At 47.6% G+C, this 19926-nt stretch overlaps 1 protein-coding gene across 1 annotated transcript in view; it reads left to right on the top strand.

The window, feature by feature from the left end:
* MSL3 (MSL complex subunit 3) overlaps positions 1-19926 on the top strand; it is a 122703-nt gene that overhangs the window by 1775 nt on the left and 101002 nt on the right. Inside the window, exon 2 of the mRNA XM_029604347.1 lies at positions 9918-10000. Within this exon, the coding sequence (XP_029460207.1) occupies positions 9918-10000 (83 nt within the window). The remainder of the gene's footprint in view (positions 1-9917; positions 10001-19926) is intronic.

Below are 19926 nucleotides of genomic sequence, written 5' to 3'. Positions count from 1 at the left end.
TAATCAATAAGCCTGATACTGCTGATGCAACTCCAACATTGCTCTCTGCTTCACCGGTAAGGAGGAAAGAGAAAAAGGGGAATTAGAAGATGGAAACGAAGAAAAGAGTGCATGGGGTAACTTGCTGGTATAGCAGTTACTACCCTTAACCAATAAGCCTTCATACTGTTGATGCAACTCCATCATTCTCTCTGCTTCAACAGCAAGAGGTGATGGGAATTGGACTATAACAACAACCAACAAGGCCCCTGGCTTGATGGTCTTGGAGGCTGTTAGGTATGGGGGAGACCTGTATGGTGCGGCAGATGCTGCCATGAGCTTGCTGGGCAGACTGGATGGACTGTTTGGTCTTTTTCTGCTGTTATATCTATGTTTATGTTTCTATTACTAGAACTCTAGCAAGTCCTACTAATGGAATGTAAGTGCCCTTCATCGGAGGAGCTAATGGACCTGTAACTGAATGTCTCCAGAATCAAATAGCTTCTGATTTCTAGGGGTTCACTCTTAATTTGTGGTTCAGCGGCCAACTACATAAGAACATAAGAAATTGCCATGCTGGGTCAGACCAAGGGTCCATCAAGCCCAGCATCCTGTTTCCAACAGAGGCCAAACTAGGCCACAAGAACCTGTCAATTACCCAAACACCAAGAAGATCCTATGCTACTGATGCAATTAATAGCAGTGACTAATCGCTAACGGCCGATACAGTAAAGCGCGGCCGCGTTTGCCCATTTTTTAACCCGCTTTGGACGCGTGTTTTGAGCGCGTAAGGTGGGCCCGCGATTCAGTATCTGCTTTTACGCGTCCTTATCACTTGCAGAAAAAGACGCGTATCCCTTTCCGCCCGCTGCATGTATATGATATGTTAATGATCGAATTAGCTATTCCCTCCGATACAGTAACGTGCACCCAAATTATCGCCTTTTTATCCCGCTTATTTACCGCGTCTTTAACCTGCATATTTACTGCCTACCCTGACCCTGGCGTTAGTGTGGTGTTCAGTCAGCTTCATACTGGACAGCGCCATGGACAACATGCATATACTGGCTCTGGCGCTATTTTTCATTCTGTTGAGAAGCAGAATGAGAAATGCTAGAAATGCTCGGCAGATTGTAGAACCCAGCAGCAAGACCGGAGGAGGTATGTATTCTGTTTGGGTTCAAGTGTACCATCCATCTCTGGGCGTCTCTGAGGCTCCGGACATGGATGCCTCTATGGACGCCGGAGAGATGGGAGACTTGCCAGGCCTTCATCCGTCTGCTAGGTGTCCTGAGGTTCCGTGGTCCAGCGGAGGCATAGACGCCTCTTTGGAAGCCTTCGTCCGGCGTCTGCTAGGCGTCCTGAGGTTCTGGGGTCCAGTGGCGGCATGGATGCCTATACGGATGCCTCCTCCTGCGTCTAGAATTAGGCAGCCCCGCTGCCTTTAGCAGCGTTCATGGACGTCCAAGCTCGAGGCTTCCGTTCATGGACGTCCAGCCTACGATCATGGACGCCCGGATACAGGCAGGAAGGTCCGTGAATGGAAGCCCCGACCTTGGACGTCCATGAACGGCGCTCAAGGCAGCAGGGCCTCCGATCATGTAGAAAAGAACCATCCACCTACCTGGTGGAATGACATTTCAAATGACAGGTCCCAGCGCACCCTGGATACTGTATAGGCGCTGTATATCGCGCTCTACAGTAAAATGGATTGCGAATGCCTACCGCTTCATTGACACGCTTTGGACGCTTGTTTACCGCTGTTTGGATTTGCGTCTAATTAGAATATTGAATCGAGTGGTTTGTGAACCAAAATGTGCGCATGTCAAACGAGTGGGCGCCCGGCATTGCTGCACTTTTTCTTATGCGTCCTTACTGTATCGGCCTGTAAGTAAACTGATTAATAGCAGTTAATGGTCTTCTCCTCCAAGAACTTATCCAAACCTTTTTTGAACCCAGCTACACTAACTGCACTAACCACATCCTCTGGCAACAAATTCCAGAGCTTAATTGTGCGTTGAGTGAAAGAATTTTCTCTGATCAGTCTTAAATGTGCTACTTGTTAACTTCATGGAATACCCCCTAGTCCTTCTATTATTCGAAAGTGTAAATAACCGAGTCACATCTACTTGTTCAAGATCTCTCATGATCTTAAAGACTAAACAATAAAAGAATTTGATTTCCAGAATTCCTTTGCATTATCCTGATTGGGACTTAATATAGATGGTCTGCACTTTTATTGTGGATATTATTGGCTGAAGTGCAGCGGGTGCTCTGTTGTGTTTTGGTAATTGGAATCTCCCATTATATTTACACTGCCAAATTGGTTAGCTTCCGTGATTTCTCTTAGCATTTCATCATCTGTCTGACCATTTTCTCCAGGTGGACAGTAGTATACTCCTATCATTATACTCTTACCCAACACACATGGGAATTCTACCCATATAGATTCTACTAAGCATTTAGTCTCTTGTATGATCTTTATCCTGTTGGACTCTGTACCCACCTGGCATAAAGTGCCACAACCACACCAAGTTGATCCTCCCTATCATTGTGATATAATTTGTATCCTGATATAGCACTGTCCCATTGGGTATCCTCCTTCCACCGGGTCCCTGAGATGCCAATTATGTCAATCTCATCATTTACTGCTATACACTCTAACTCTCCCATCTTACTTCTTAGCCTTCTGGCATTGGCATACAGACATTTTAAAGTGTGTTTTTTGTTTGTATTAACAGCCTGCTTTTCAGTAGGTTTTTTTTTTATGTATAGGCACATGGACTATATTTGCTTTTATTGGAACCTCTCTGTTGAGATGCCCTAACTCTCCTGTTTCATTAGTATCCTTCTTCAAAGATACATTTCTCCAAACCATGCACTGCTGAGTGACTGTCTGCTTTCCCCCTTGTTCTAGTTTTACTTGCAGTTTTTTTCACAATAGGGTGGTTCTACGAACCCATCCCAAGTTATTTCTAAAAGTCGTATCTATATTTCACATTAAGCGAGCCATTGTACTACCTACATTCTTTTCAAGACCTAATGCGCACAGAGAAGAATGGGCTTTTTGCTTGTTGAACCATAATAGAGCCCTGTCATATTACCTAAAGAGGACTCAACCTTTCCAAGGTTCTCAGTTGTGTGCTTTGGCTCCAATAGAAATGCAAGGACAGTTGCCAAATGAACGTTAATTCATTGTTATACACTGTCTGGCTTACAGATTACAGACTTTGTTCATGCTCATCAAGTGAGTGCCATGGCAACTTCATAAGCTCATCTGAGGGCCATTTCTATTGAATTCATCTGAATTGTTAACTCCAAAATACAGTTAGTTATACTGGCTGCTAACAGAATACAGGATTCAGATTAAAGTCATATTCATAAGATCTGCTATGAAGAATGCTCATTGTTTGAATATATTCTTAAAACATTACTCTGTTTCACGTCAGCTTTGGTCATTAGGACAAAATTGACTTGCCATTACTCCTTACACTAGTTATAGGCTGCAGGAGATGCAATTAAGAATTTTCTTATGCTGGCCCTAAATTATGGAATGGCCATCAGATGACATCACCCATGTGTAATGGCTAAATCATCCTGCTATCTACAGAGATCCCTGTTTACAAGTAAGCAAATGATATTTTGTATCTGCTTTCTTATTTCTGGGGTTTGTCCCAATTTTGTTTTTGTTTTTTTAAAAGTAATCTGCAAAGAAAGTTTAATTGAAACCTTGATTACAGGCAGGAAGTTGGCTGAGCCTTCAGGGTCAAAAAATGGATTAATGACAGATATGTGGACAAATCAATTTTTTCACTCAATGTCAGGCTAGCTGTACATGCTCCATCCCCTTCCAATGAAACAAAATCAGGCTACATGGATGCATCAACATTTGTTAATTATCTGGCAAGGTGCTCTTGCAGCTTTTAAAAACTGTTTTCCCTGTACGTACCCGGATCAGTCCAGACTGCTGGGTTTTGCCCCCCTCTAGCAGATGGAGACAGATGTTTTTAAAACAAAGCTCCGCCTTATATAAGAGAGTGCCACCTACAGTCTGGCAGTATTACTTTGTCTCCAAGCAGATGGTGGAGGTGCAAAACCTACAGTCTGGTCAGGGTATATTATTTTCTGGGATAGTTAGTCAGAATTAGTTAATAGATTTCTTGTCTAAATTAGTGGATTGGTCTCTTTAAAAAAACAAACAAAAAAAACCCAAACAGTGATTCTGTGGTCAGCCTCCCAGAGGGTCGGCAGGTCCTGAGAGGGCCATCCACTACTGGTTTTGAAGCAGCTGCCAACGAGGGTTGAGGACTCTATTTGTTTAGCCTTGGGCAGCGTGGGTGCGATACTGGGGAGCCCGGCTCACTCCACCCAGACAGATCAGCACCCTGGACCACTTCAGGCAAGTCTAATTTAATTAAAAAAAAAAAAAAATTTTTGCTTTCATTTTGTCGGGCGTCTCTCTCCTTCTCCCTCTCATCGTGGGGGGGGGGGGGGGGTCACTGTGTTTTCGGGTTGGGGGAGGCTGATTTTTGTGTGTGTTGGTGTTGGTTTTATTGCCGGCTCCTCCGATGCCGCATGTCGTGCGTGCGGCTCTCCCGTGAGGGACTGTGTGCAGAATGTTTACCGGGGGGAGAGGGTTTCTCCGGTGCAGGGAAATCCAAAGAAAGTGCCGAAAACTAAGCCGGCGCGAATCTCTTCGGTAGCAACTGGGGCTGTTCAGCCTGCACCTGATCCTTTTCAGTTAAGCGCGGGAACGGAGGCCATATTGCAAACGTTCCGCTCTGCTACTCAGGCAGCCATGGGGGAGGGGTGTTTTCCTCCTCAACTTTCTCCTCAGCTGAGGCTCCTTGAGGACAGGGAATCTGTGCAGACTGCTTCTCCCGCTACGGAGGACAGTCCTGAGGGGACTTCTGACTCATCCTTCATTGTTTTGCTGCATAAAGCTTTTAAGGCAAAAAAAAAGCAGGGAAACTGCATGAGGGGGGCAAACTGGCCTCTCTAGGGACTAAGTCCCATGCGCACAAACTCGCTAAGACTCATAAGGGTGCGGGTCCAGTCAAGCCTAAGCATCCCCTCCGCACTGGGGATCTTCAGCGGGGTACTGATTCTTCAACGCAAGATTCAGATCCCGGAGATCTGGATTCCCAACCCCCAGATGCCGCATGGAGCGGATGAGGCGGATCCTGATCCACAACAGGCGGAAAGAGGCTCGTAGGCCACGGAGGGTGATGACCCTAAGGTGGTATGCCTTTTTCGCAAGGAGGAACTTGTACCGCTTATCCTGGCTATTCTCACTGAGCTGGGCATTGACAGCCCTCCTGAGGAATCCAAACCTGGAAAGATGGATCCTGTGTTGTTTGGCCTGAGAGGTCCTGCCACCGCTTTTCCTTTCCATTTCTCGGCTACAGAACATCGGTGGGCCGATGTTCTGTAGCCGAGAAATGGAAAGGGATACCCTGAATCTCGGGTTGAAAGTCAGTAAGGCCATGGATAAGCTGTATCCTCTGCCAGAGGAGGCTTTGGAGATGTTGTGTGTCCCTAAGGTAGACGCGGTGGTTTCTGCTGTCACCAAGAAAACCACGATCCCAGTCACAGGGGCGACAGCGCTCAAGGACCTACAGGACAGGAAGTTGGAGGTGCAACTCAAAAGGATTTTTGAGGTCTCAGCCATGGGAGTTCGGGCGGCTATATGCAGTAACTTTGCAACGAGAGCGGGAATCCGCTGGGTAAAGCAATTACAAGCCAATGCGGGCTTCTCTGAGGAGGCTGCTCAGGCGGGCCATCTAGAATCCTCGGTGGCTTACTGCGCTGATGCCTTCCACGACCTCTTGCGGACATCGGCAAGGTCCATGGTGTCGGCAGTCTCCGCCTGGAGGCTCTTGTGGTTAAGAAACTGGTCGGTGGACATGTTGTCTAAGGCACAACTGGGATCTCTGCCTTTTAAGGGTAAGCTACTCTTTGGAAAGGTTTTTTAAGATATGATTCAATCCCTGGGAGATAAGGTTCATCGTTTGCTGGAGGACAGACCTCACTCTTGAGGTTCCTTCTAGTCTCTGGCCAGATTCAGAGGGAATTGGTAGTATCGACCAGCGAAGGCGCCCAGCTCTTCCTTTCGCCCAGTACCAGGGAAGCAACAGCCCTGGTCCCAGCCATTTCGGGGTCGAAGATTCGGCAGACTCTGTTCGCCTCAGCCTTCCCCAGGGTCCAAGTCTTCACAATGAAGGGGTGCTAGTCCACTCCTCGGTACTGGTGGTAGGGGGCAGGCTGTCCCTGTTTTTCGAGAGTGGGCCAAGATTGACCACAGACCAGTGGGTGCTGACTGTGTTAAAACAAGGCTACACTTCAGATTTTGCACGTCAGCCCCGGGATCGGTTTCTCGTCTCCCCCTGCAGGTATGTCACAAAGCGAGCAGCGGTACGGGAGACGTTGCAGCGACTTCTGCAGTTATGGGCCATCGTCCCAGTTCCTCCAGAGGCACAAAGAAAGGGTTGCTACTCCATTTACTTCATGGTGCCAAAGAAAGAGGGATCCTTTCGGCCCATTCTAGATCTCAAAAGTGTGAACAAATGTCTAAAGGTTCCTCGCTTTCGCATGGAAACCCTGCGGTCGGTCATTGCTTCAGTCAGAGAATTTCTAGCATCGCTGGATCTTACGGAAGCTTACCTTCACATAGGCATCCGTCCAGACCACCAAAGGTTTCTTCGGTTCTGCTTTCTGGGCCAGCATTTTCACTTTCGGGCTCTACCCTTTGGTTTTGCTATCGCACCCAGTACATTTACCAAGGTTTTGGTGGTGGCAGCCCATCGCCGGAGGGAAGGTCTTCTGGTTCATCCCTACTTGGATGACTGGCTGATTCGAGCGAAATCAGAAACGCTGGCAAGGGACGCGATTCACAGAATCGCTGGGCTGGGTGGTCAACCTCTCAAAGAGCAGGCTCGTACCCTCTCAATCCTTGGAATATTTGGGAGCTCTTTTCGACACTTGGGAAAGGACGAGTTTTTCTTACCATGGAACGCATCTCCAAGTTACAAGACCAGGTCAGGGGCTAGTTACTCAAGAGTATTCCCAGGGTCTGGGATTATCTACAGGTTCTCGGGTGCATGACTTCAACATTAGAGCTGGTGCCCTGGGCATTTGCTTATATGCGGCCCTTGCAGTACGCATTACTGTCCCGATGGAACCCAATATTTGAGCTGTTCCTTATCCCTCTGCCGCTTACAAGGATGGCGCAAGACAGTCTCGTGTGGTGGCTGGTGATGGACAATCTATCCCGTGGGGTTCTTCTGGAGGTGCCCGACTGGAGACTGGTCACAACGGATGCCAGTCTCTCCAGCTGGGGAGCAGTGTGCCAGAGGAGATCGGTACAAGGACTGTGGTCACCCGAGGAATCTCAGTGGTTGATCAATTGGCTGGAGACTCGAGCAGTGCGGTTAGCGTTACAAGCGTTCTGCCCTCTTCTGCAAGGGAGAGCAGTCCGGGTGTTGTCGGACAATGCGACCACGGTGGTGTACATCAACCTCCAAGGAGGAACCAAGAGCCACCCTGTGGCCGTGGAAGCACGTCTGTTGATCAGCTGGGCGGAACAACACTTAGCATCGTGGCATCTCACATTGCAGGCGTTGACAATGTGCAAGCGGATTTCCTCAGCCGGCATCATCTCGATCCTGGAGAATGGGAGTTGGCAGACTATGCCTTTCAGCGCATAATCGTAGCATGGGGCAGGCCCAGCATGGATCTCATGGCAACGTTTCGAACACCAAGGCTCCAAGGTTCTACGCTCATCGCCGAGAGACAGGAGTGGAAGGGGTAGATGCCCTGGCCCACCGATGTTCTACTGTACATATTCCCGCCTTGGCTGCTGATCGCCAGGGTACTCCAACGGTACACCCAGCACTAGTAATTTTTAGTAGCGCCGGAATGGCCAAGGCGCCCATGGTTTGCGGACCTCCTCAATTTAGCGGTGGCAGGTCCGTTACAGTTTCCAGAGATCCTGGACCTACTTCGCCAAGGACCCGTTTGTTTGGAAGAAGTCGATCGCTTCTGTCTATCTGCATGGCTTTTGAAAGGTGCCGCTTAAGTCGCAAAGGTTATTCTCCCAGCAGTGGTATTCACTCTCCTCCGGTCACGTAAGACATCCACTAATCTCGCATACGTTAGAGTGTGGAAGGTTTTTGAGTCCTGGTGTCTAGAACGAGATGTTTCGCCAACCCGAGCTTCAGTGTCGGATATTCTGTGTTTTATTCAAAGTTGGCTGTCCAAGGGCTTTTCGTGCAGTTCTTTACGAGTTCAGGTAGCAGCTCTTGGTGGTTTGCGTGGTTCGGTACAAGGCGGAGCGTTGGCGGCGCATCCGGATGCAGCTCATTTTCTTTGGGGAGTAAAGTACTTGCATCCTTCGGTCAAACAGCCTTGTCCATCTTGGAGTCTGAATTTGGTGCTTACCGCCTTGTGTGCTGCACCTTTTGAGCCTTTAAAGAGGGCGACACTGAAGGATCTTACCTTGAAGGTGATTTTTCTGGTCGCCATTATTTCAGCTCGTAGAGTGTCGGAACTCCAAGCTCTTTCTTGCAGGGAACCCTTTTTGAGGATGTCCGGTTCGGGAGTTTCTTTTGCGGACAGTTCCTTCTTTTCTGCCGAAGGTGGTGTCTTCTCTTCATATCAATCAATCACTGGATGTTCGCAGGGTGTTGCTGAGGTATTTGGAGGTTACCAATGATTTTCATATGTCAGACCATCTCTTTGTGTTATGGAGTGGTCCTCAACGGGGTCACAGGGCTTCAAAAACTACCATTGCTTGATGGTTGAAAGAGGCTATCAGCTCGGCTTATTTGCTACGGGGTAGACCTCTCCCAGTTGGGCTCCGTGCTTACTCTACTAGGTCGCAAGTGGCATCCTGGGCGGAGTGTCACTTGGTTTCTCCACAGGAGATTTGTAGGGCAGCTACGTGGAAGTCACTACATACTTTTGCAAGGCATTACAGATTGGATGTACAAGCTGTGGAGTCTGGAGGATTTGGAGAAGGTGTGCTGCAAGCGGACCTCTCTGGATCCCATCCCAGGTAAGAACAGCTCTGGCACATCCCAGCAGTCTGGACTGATCCGGGTACGTATAGGAAAAGGAAAAATTAGTTTCTTACCTGATAATTTTCGTTCCTCTAGTACCACGGATCAGTCCAGAGTCCCGTCCGAACAGAGTCATGAACATGGGGGAGAGTCCGCTCGTTTCTTAAGGTTTTTTCCTCAGTTTTTCCACGTCTGCAGAGATTTGATTTGATTAACCTCAAGTGGTTCTACAGGTTCAGTGACCCAGTTGTAATTTTTCTAGTTCAAGGGTTAGTGTACATAATTATGGTATGTTATGGGAGCCATCATGCTTTGACATTACGTAATACTGCTGGACTGTAGGTGGCACTCTCCTATATAAGGCGGAGCTTTGTTTTATAAACATCTGTCTCCATCTGCTGGGGGGGGGGGGGGGCCCAAAACCCAGCAGACTGGATTGATCCGTGGTACTACAGGAACGAAAATTATCAGGTAAACTAATTTTCCTTTTTCATGTACAGTATATGCTTCTTTCTGTTTTGTAATTATGTGCACCAGTTGGCTAGTCTATGTTGCTGGCTCCCAAATGCAGTTCTTTGTTAAAGGAGTGGCCTACTGGACTAAGAGCCAGGGAAATCAGAGCTCAAATCACACTCCCTACTCTCACCACTCCTTGTGATCTGTGGAAGTAACAATTAGGTCTATTTTAATTATTATTATTATTTTTTTAACATTGGCCTCAATGTGTCTTTAATCCTGCTAAACTAGGAAGACCTTTTCTTAATTTGGATTCAAATAGTAATAGGGAAGTAGGACATTAATGATTGGTGTCTTATCTTGGCCTTTTTTTTTTTTCTTGCTCTAATCATCTGCAAAATTGCACCTTGCTTCCTCTGTCAGGTTGTCGATATTCTTGTTGGAAAAGATGAGAAAGGCAGAAAGGTCCCGGAATATCTGATCCATTTTAATGGTTGGAACAGAAGGTATGTCCACTTCTCAAACCTTTCAAAAGGTTGATGGCCGGCAGTTCAGCATGGTTGAAAAAAAAACTTACTTTTCAGCTGTTATTAGTTCTTGAAATGTGTGCATGAATGCTGCTGGGTGGTGCTTTAATATTTGTTTGTCTTTGAGGCTTTAACCTTGAAAAGGTGAAGATAATGGTGTAAAATTTTATATCCCCGATTCTTTCTCTGTATTCTAACAACAGTAACTATTTTTGAGAGCAGCTCTAGTTTAACATGGAAGGGGGGAGGTAATCCAGAATTTTCCTTCTGCTTTTTTATACTTCCAGCTCTGTTGGAACCTTGGCTGGGATCTGGTACCAATGAGCTTTCATTTACAACCACCCAGCAATCTAATTTATTTTTATTTATTTTTTTTTTTTTTTGCTGCATGGTTTTATATTCCCCGCTCAACTTTAAAGGTGAATTTTTAGAAGGTGGGCATGCAGTAGACTCTGGATACGCATGCATGTAGCATATGCATGCATCCACTTGATTTCATAAGGTGCCCAAATGCGCACACAAGTGCTCATGTGCGAATATCTTGCATCAGAAGAAGGTGTGGTTTTGGCATTCTGGGGTGGGGCCAAGAGATATAGGTCCAGTGCTGTGTAACTTTACTTCTGCTTTGGAGGAGGTGTAAGTTTAAAAAGGTATCTGTGAGGGGTTTGAATGGTTTGGGGTAAGTGGGTGGGAGTGCAGGCTAAATAACAAGGGGAGGTTTGGAGGACCTAGCTGTAGATTGGTCAGACTGGTCATGGCATGGATATACTCCTATTATAAAATTCTCTCTCTTACACTGCTCAAACCAGACTTTATACTGCTGGGCATGTACAAGCTAAAAAAGGCACACACACATACGCATGCCTAGCTATCTTATAACATACATGCACATGTGCACGCATGTTATAAACTGGCCGGGTATCTGGGCGCATGCCAACACATGTATATGTGCACCTGCACACCCATTTGAAAGTTGCCATTCCTGGTTTTAATCCAGTCACTGTAGTGAAGGCCCTGAACTGGGGATTTCCAGGACTCTGTAAGCATGAACCTTGAATTGGGCCTCTAGGCATCACTTTTAAGCAATGGCTGTGACTTCTTCCCCTGGGAGCCTCTGCAGCATCCCCAACCTACCTGGGGATGGAACCAGGGACCATCCGCCAATGGGCAGACATGTGTGGGTGTGTTAAGAGTGCATTTTATAAAATTGTTCTGAGTTGGACATGAATGCACGGTGACACATGAGAGAGAGCCCAGGGTGCGCGACTAGCTACCTGTTCTGTTAAGCAAGTGGTATTAATGGAACCTAACCCACTGCTATAACTCCCACATCTTAAACCTCTGGCTTGTGCATGTGTGCTCACAAAGCAAAAGACAGCAATGGTTTGGAACAAAAGCACAGAATTTTGTTCTCCTTGAAATCAGTGCCGAGTTTTCCAGCAGTGACCAGAGCATAAACCACTGATCTCATTTTGATATAAAATTCATTACTGCAGTGCTGTGCTCTCATAAGTCTGCTCTGGCTGAGGGCAAGTTTTAAGTGAGTGTCACTGCTCACGGTCAGAGGTTATATTCCCCCACCCCACCTCCGCCACTGGTTAAAGGGGCCCTTTTTATAAAGAGTGATCTGATCTACCCTGTCAGCCAGTCAAGTGTGCCACCAGTCTGTGGTCATCCCATGGATTTGACTAGTTGTCAAAGCAGTCATTGCAACGGGCTGTGAGTTGCTTTGGGAAGCTGCAGGTTGCCAGCAGGTTATGACTGGCTCTGTAGTAGATTTTGAATATATTTCCAATTACTGGTCCCTAACCCCTAAGAAAGGAAAGAGCTTCTGGAGTCAACAAATAATGCAAAGAGAAGTAATTTTGGGGAGATTAGAATGGGCCCTGTGATCTTTTATCAGCTGTCATTTTCTCTGCTGCTGTTCTAGAATCACTTCAGAGGACAAGATTATTTTGGTTTAACATTAATAAACTAGCTCTTTCTGGCTAAATTAAATCCCACCATTTCAGACTTGCCTATCTATATCTGTGTGCACTAATATTTGGGACTGCATTTTTGCAAGATTTGCTACATCTTGCAGAAATGTGGGGCTTAAAATGGACATTTTGAGATGTTGATCTCCCTTCATTGTTTGTGAGAGCAGGTAAAAAAAAATAAATTTCAAATATCTTTTGTAATTTAAATGCAAGATCATCCTGCTGGTGTTAAATGTATAAAAAAAAATTAAGGTCTTGGTCTGGCTGAAGATTTAAAAATAAATTGTATTTTAATATTTTATGGGGGATTCTTTCCTAGGAAGTTCCCCCCACCCCGGAGGCCAGCAAACCACTGTTTTAAACGAGCACCCCTCACAGAATTTGTTACAGAACTGCTGAACTTGGGTAATCTGTTTCAGACTTGTCTCTCTGATCCCAGAACACTTTCAGTAACTTTCCATGTGTGCACTTAATTCAAGCCCTGTGTGTAATAGCTTTGCATTGGCAATCAATACATACTACCCCTCCCCCATCCTAAACATGTTCTTAAAGGTAGTAAAATGATGTAGTCTCTCTGGGGAGGAAAAATTACTCTTGTTGTGAATTCCTGGCCTGTGGTGGCATCAACAGGTAGCCAAATTGTAATGATTTATGGTCCTTTAAATGTGCTGACCAGTCTTGAGAATTTAGAGAGGTTTCCTATTAGTAGGCTGAAAATCAAGGAAGCCAGGGCTCAAATCTTGCTTCTCCCATTGACTCTGTGACTATAGGCAAGTCATTTCACCCTCCATTACCTTGGGTACAAAGCTTACAAATATTTTTATCCTGCCAGTCCAAACAACCTGTTCCTGGTGGGTTATAACAAATACATAAAATACAGAAGCAGAATACAACAAAAACACAAAACACAACCACCAAAACAAAATTGATTTAACAAAAAAAGAGAAAAATAGCCAACACAATAATGAACCAATATAAAAATATACTGGAACCCTGACCATTTGCTTCAACAATAAAGCCAAACTACATTTTCCATTCCTCTCTCAAAATCCTTATCCTGCTTCTTACTATCTTACTGACCTCAGTAGACATATCCACACTATTCAAAGGCTTTAGCTTTCTCCCTAAAATAAAAATAATCTTCCTCCAAGCAAAGATCAAAAGGCAGTGAGCTCTACGAAATAGGCCTGCTGCAGAAAGAGATTTTCAAGATTCTATCAATAGCAATTTAACAGAAGGAATACCCAGCATGAATGCAAATGGCAGGTAGATGCATATTTAAGTAGTGAAAATGTTAGGCCTATTCCCCTGCATAGCCTTGAAAAATCAGTTTTAAATTTAACTCTCCAACATATAGGGAGCCAGTGGAGTTTGAACAGCTTAGGGGAATAAGATCCCACCAGTGTAACCAGCCATGCTACTGCGTTCTAAGTTAGATGCAGAACCCTCATTATCTTTGCCAGAAATCCACGGTAGACAATGTTGAGGTAATCAATACTTGATAAAATGAACATCTGACCTACAGACTTAAAATCCTGTGTGGGTTTTTTTTTGTTTTTTTTTAATGGTTTTAAATGGTGAACAAGCAACTCTTCTGAAAACTGGGACTTCGTAGTAAGGTGCTTGTCAAAATGCACTCCCAAATTACAAGCCTTTGATGTCATATGTAGAACATAAGAACTCAAAATTCAGTGACACAGGAATTTACAGCATAGATTGAGAAACCTAAAGTTTTCTTTTGTTTTTTCCACAGCTTAAGACAACCAGTTTCCTAGTGTGTAGCAAATGGACTCAGGACCAATGGGTATACTGTAAGCCTGATAGTTGGGAGACGGAGTCAGATTTCAATCTGATGTCAGCCTACATATACCTGTGCAGGAAGCTTAGCTCTTCAGTATTTCTCAGTCTCCTAAGCAGTTAGGGACACCTCACACACTCGCAGAGTGTTAGAAAATCCAAACCAAAGAGAAAATCTTACCTCTTCAAGACTAGCCCCGCTTCTCCTGCGGAGATACCTAAGGGTCCCTCCCCCAGTCGAGAATTCCTGAGGTGATTTTCGTGATCCCTCAGAGGTAAGCCTCGGTCCGGTAGCCGGTTCCCAGCGTGGACTTAACCCCTGAGAGGCAGCGGCTGCGATACCGAGCGCAGCGGTGAAGGTATTTTGCCACTCCCGCCCGGCACGAGACTGGGAAGCGCCGAGACAAGGTAAGGTGGAAAACTTTCTTTAAGTCTCTGGGCTCAGAGGCTCGGTTAGCTGCACAGATCATCCTTCCGGCGTCTGTTAAATCGGGTTGAGCAGCCCTGTCTGGGCTAGACCCCGAACCGGTGCAAGGGCCCTCACATGTGGAGTCCCTCCGGGGTGGTTGTCTGCGCCCCCCCCCCCCCCTTTGATCGCCGCATTGCCTGCTCAACTGAGCTGTGCGCAGAGCGGCGAGCCGGGTGCACAAACGACTTGTGCGCATCTGTGCCGGGTGCACAGATAGGCCTGTGCGCACAGTGGTGCGTGCAACCCCACTAAGTGCACAAATAGCGGCCTGCACACAACTAAGTCTCCCGGCGCGCGCGCCAACGCGCACAGATGAGTTTTGAGCCACTCCACGCGCATAAATCATGGCCCTGCCGGCCAAGGGACAAGCCCTCTGCCCAGCCTGCCACCTGAGAGCTGTGCAATCTGAAGTGGCCTCTACCCTATGCCTGCAGTGTGAAGAGACTCGGGGCGGGGGGGGAACCGAAGCAAGGCCCCTTCCAGCCAGTAGAGGAATCTGGCTCCCCGGACCTCTGTATCTCCGACCCGGCCCCTCAGATGGGCTCCTCGGGGAAACTCCACTGGATTCAATATGGACCCAGGGACCTTTTTCCCTGGGTGGAATTCTTCAAAGGGCTGCAAACCTTGTCCAGGCGCAATCGGTACCGCCTGTGACACAGCCACAGTCTCCACCAGAATAGCAAGATGGCAAGACCTTCCAAGCCCCTCTCACCCCCCCCCCCCCCCCGAGAAGTGCCTCAGCCACGCAAAAGCCTCTCCCTAGGGGACACAGACACCTCAGGGGAAGAGCCTGACTCCCTGGAGGAAGGGGAAATCCCTCCAGGGATGGAACCATACCGAACCATGATGTGATTCTTCTCCAAAGACGAGTTACCAGATCTCGTGTCTCTGAGCCTGAAGATGCTGGCCATTCCTGGCACAAGTACCACGGCGGAGCCAAAGATGAACCCAGTTCTGGTCTGTCTCCATCAGGCCTCATGCTATTTTCCAATGCTGCAGGCCGTACAACAACTGATTGACCTGGAATGGAATGCCCTGGAGGCCAGCTTCAAAGGAGGATGGGCTCTAGAAGCCCTACACCCCCTGGAACCCACGGCCAAAAAACTCCTAGGGTTCCCAAAAGTGGGCACATGGTCTGTGCTATCTCTAAGCACACTACCATCCCAGTCGAAGGAGGAGCTGCATTCAAGGATGCCCAGGGCAGACGTCAGGAATCCATCCTCAGTCATTTGATGTCGCAGCAATGACCCTGCAGATCGCTTCCTGCTGCGCCGTTGTGACACGTGCCTGCTTGCTCCTTTCCAGGGACGCAACCACTTCCACCGAAACAGAACTGGAAATATCTTTTCTCACAGATGCGACGTCTGATCTGGTGTGCACCTCAGCCAGGGGCGTCTCATCCATAATGGCAGCCAGAAGGCAACTATGGCTCCGAAATTGGTCAGCCGACGTGACCTCCAAGATGAAGCTCACGAGAATGCCTTTTAAAGAATCCCTCCTGTTTGGAAGCGAACTGGAGAAGTTAGCCAATGGGGCGAATCCCCAGTACCCCAGTTACCAGAGGACAGGAACAAAAGAACCTAGCGCTCCTCTCCCCGAAGGGCAGAGGAGCCCAGTGTTTTTAGACTGTACAAAAACACATACCAAACACCTCTCCCTGCAGGCAGGGCCCAGTCCTTTCGTAACAGACACAACAAGAGGGGAGCTGGCTCAGGTACAGGCACCGACCGCACCCCACGATAAGAATCAACAGACCCATCCACAGGAAGAAGCCATAGGGGGCAGATGTACCCTTTTCTACCAAAAATGGGTCGAGATAATGTCAGACAAGTGGGTCCTAACCATCATTCAAGAGGGATACTATCTGGACTTCTCACAAATTCTGTCTGGAGGGATGCTGTGGATCACCATGCCATGCCCTTTCCAAGAGGACGGCAGTCGAAATCACACTAACAAAACTACTCGGCCTAAAGGCGATAACCTCTGTGCCCATGCACCAACAAAATACTGGTCACTATTCCATCTATTTTATCGTCCCCAAGAAGGAGGGAATGTTGCAGCTGATCCTGGACCTCAAGACCGACAATCACTACCTGAGGGTACTACACTTCCGTATGGAAACCCTATGCTCAGTCATTAGGGGCGGTACAACCGGGAGAATTCCTGACTTCACTGGATCTATCTGAAGCCTATCTCCACATCCCGGTCCACCAGGCCCATCAGCGCTTGCGATACTGGACCATCATTACTAGTTCCGGGCACTTCCCTTCGGACTAGCTACTGCTTTTCGGTTGTTCACCAAAATCATGGTGGTAGTGGCGGTGACGCTGAGGAAAGAAGGAATCCTCGTACATCCGTATCTGGACAATTGGCTGATCAGGGCAAAATCTCCAGAGGAAAGTCACCAGGTGACCACCAGAGTCAAGAATCTATTGCAGAATCTCGGGTGGGTCGTCAACACAGCTGAGAGCTGCCTGCAGCCCTCCCAGTCGCTAGAGTATCTGGGAGTCCGGTTCGACACCAAACAAGACAGGGTTGTTCTTCTCCCTACAAGGAGAAGGAAACTGTTGGACTATGTGCGCCCCAAGGTACGGGACTACCTCCAAGTTCTCGGTCTCATGACATCAACCCTAGAAGTAGTACCATGGGCAAGGGCCCACATGCGCCCACTACAACGTTCCCTACTGTCACGATGGAACCCAATGTCCCAGAGCAAATCCATTTGCCTCCGGCTACTGGCAGAGGTTTGGACCCAGCTCCAATGGTGGCTACAGGAAGACCATCTGAGCAAGGGAGTAAGACTATCCCCACCGACCTGGATCTTGCTCACCACAGATTCGAGGGTGGGGTGCCGACTGCCAGGAAGTGACTGCCCAGGGGCAATGGGACAAGGAAGAGTCGGGATGGAACATAAACTGACTGAAAGCCTGAGCAGTCAGACTAGCCTGCCTACAGTTCAGTCAGATTCCGGGGCGAATCTGTCAGTCATGTCGGACAACGCCACAACAGTTGCCTACATCAATCGCCAGGGAGGAACCAGAAGCCAACAGGTGTCCCTGGAAATAGACACCCTAATGGCGGGGGTGGAAGCAAACCTGCAAGGGATCTCAGCCGCCCACATCGCAGGAAAAGACAATGTCACTGGACTACCTCAGCAGAGAGAGTCTAGGCCCAGGGGAATGGACGCTGTCGATCACAGCCTTCCAGTTGATAGTAAACCGCTGGGGAGCCCCAGCCATGGATCTTCTGGCAACCCGGTCCAACACCCAAGTTCTTCAGCCGCAGACGAGAACCGCAATCCCAGAGAATCGATGCGCTCGTCCAGACCTGGCCACAGGAAGACCTGCTGTATGCCTTTCCCCCATGGCCACTACTGGGCGGGATCATCCACTGCCATTAGCAATGGTAACATGGAATAGACTTAGTTTTTGGGTACTTGCCAGGTTCTTATGGCCTGGATTGGCCACTGTTGGAAACAGGATGCTGGGCTTGATGGACCCTTGGTCTGACCCAGTATGGCTTTTTCTTATGTTCTTAGAACACCATAGAGGGCTAGTACTTCTAGTGGCCCCAGACTGGCCAAGAAGGCCATGGTACACAGGCATGTGAAGACTTCTTGCGGGGAACCCTCTGTGCCTACCTCCACACAGGGACCTTCTCAGGCAAGACCCAGCTCGATTCTCTCTTAGTCTGGCCATTGAGAGGACTCGCCTGAAGAAGAGCGGATATTTTAAGGCAGTGATTGACACCTTGCTCCGAGCACGCAATTTCTCCATGTCTCTAACTTTCATACGAATATGGAGAATATTCGAAGCCTGCGTGTGGACCGCGACATCCTTCCGCGAACAATCAAAATCCCCATGATCCTGGAATTTCTGCAGGACTGCTTGAAGAAGGGGTTGTCTCTCAACTCCCTCAAGGTTCAGGTGGCCATGCTGGCCTGCTTCAGAGCCAAAGTGGACGGCATCAGTCTATCATCACATCCTGACGTTTCCCGCTTCCTGAGAAGGGTCAAGCAAATCCGACCACCACTAAAGTGGCCGGTGCCCCTATGGAATCTCATCTAGTACTAGCCTTCCTAGCGGGAACTTCCTTCAGACCTACACGCAGTCTGTCACTATGGCTCCTGACCTTGAAGATTGCATTCCTAGTGGCAATATGTTCAGCTCATCGAATCTCCGAGCTTCAAGCACTATCCTGTCGGGAACCGTTCCTCAGATTCACACCGGGATCCATACAGCTTTGCACTGTTCCCTCCTTCCTCCCGAAGGTGGTTTCTCATTTCCAACTAAACCAAACCGTCTCGCTGCTATCTCCAGACGAACATAAGGACTCTGAAGACTCATGTTTTGTTTGCCATCTTAACGTCGGCAGACTCCTAGTCCGAAATCTGGAAAGATCGGAATCCGTACGAAAGACGGACCACCTATTCGTCCTTCACAGCGGGAAGAAACAAGGGGAAGTGGCCTCATGGGCAACCATAGCCCGCTGGATCAAAGGAAGTAATCAAGGTGGCCTACGTAGGGGCAGGGGAAGCATCCGCCTCTACAAGTCAAGGCCCATTCCTCAAGGGCCCAGGCAGTGTCCTAGACAGAAACCAAGATGCTGTCACCCGCCGAGATCTGTCGGGCGGCGATGTGGTCCTCCTTTCACACCTTCTCGAGGTTCTACCACCTGGATATTCAGGCCCAGGAGGACACATCATTTGCAAGGGCAAATGATGTGGACCACGGGTTCAGGAGTAGCTTTTGTACATCCCATTGGTCCTGAGTCCATCTGATACGCGCTAGGAAATGGAGAAATTACTTACCTGATAATTTCGTTTTCCTTAGTGTAGACAGATGGACTCAGCATCCTGCCCACGGCTGCTCCAAAAATCCAGAAACCTCCGGGGACAATCCCCGAGAGCAAATCAAGCACGGGTAAGCCAGGTATTACCCTTAGTTCAGGACATCCATAGTTGCCGGGTGTCTGCATTTTTTCATTGAGTGCAGTGGCGGTCTCCAATTGGAAATCAGTTTACCCAGTCCAAGTTAGTCAAGTTATTAAAACACACATATATCCAAAATTTGTTTTTTGAGGAGAATACTGAAGAGCTAAGTTTCCTGCACGACTATATGTAGACTGACGTTAGATTGAAATCTGATTCAAGTCTCCCAACTGCTATCAGGAGTACACTATACCCATTGGTCCTGAGTCCATCTGTCTACACTATGGAAAATGAAATTATCAGATAATTAATTTCTCCATTATGCACAACATTTAGAAACTGCAGATGATTGATAATCATGCTGGCATGAGATAAAATCTGCATAAATCTGATATTGCAAACCTAAGGAATCCAGCATTTTCCCCCAAGGATGTAAAAAGATATTAAACAAAAACCTTGTAGATTCCTGTTTTCACAATCTTCCAAGTAGAGCATTGATTACCCAAAACAGCTGATTGCCAACGATGGGACAAAAATGACTGACTGGAATCATTTGAGACTGAGAGTCCATACTCAAAGCATGTAATCTGTTCATTAACAAAGCCTTGTTCAAAATATCAAAAAGCTGATGAAATATCCAGAAAAAGGACCAGTACTGGCTTACATTCATCAACATGACATCTTGGGGGGAATCCAGCATGGAGATCAGCAAGGTCTCTGTGTTCTGTTC

This window comes from Rhinatrema bivittatum, chromosome 5, assembly GCF_901001135.1.
Source record: "Rhinatrema bivittatum chromosome 5, aRhiBiv1.1, whole genome shotgun sequence".
Taxonomy (NCBI): Eukaryota; Metazoa; Chordata; class Amphibia; order Gymnophiona; family Rhinatrematidae; genus Rhinatrema; species Rhinatrema bivittatum.
The sequence above is the reverse complement of the archived record's forward strand: the minus strand, read 5'-3'. Positions and strand labels throughout refer to the sequence as shown.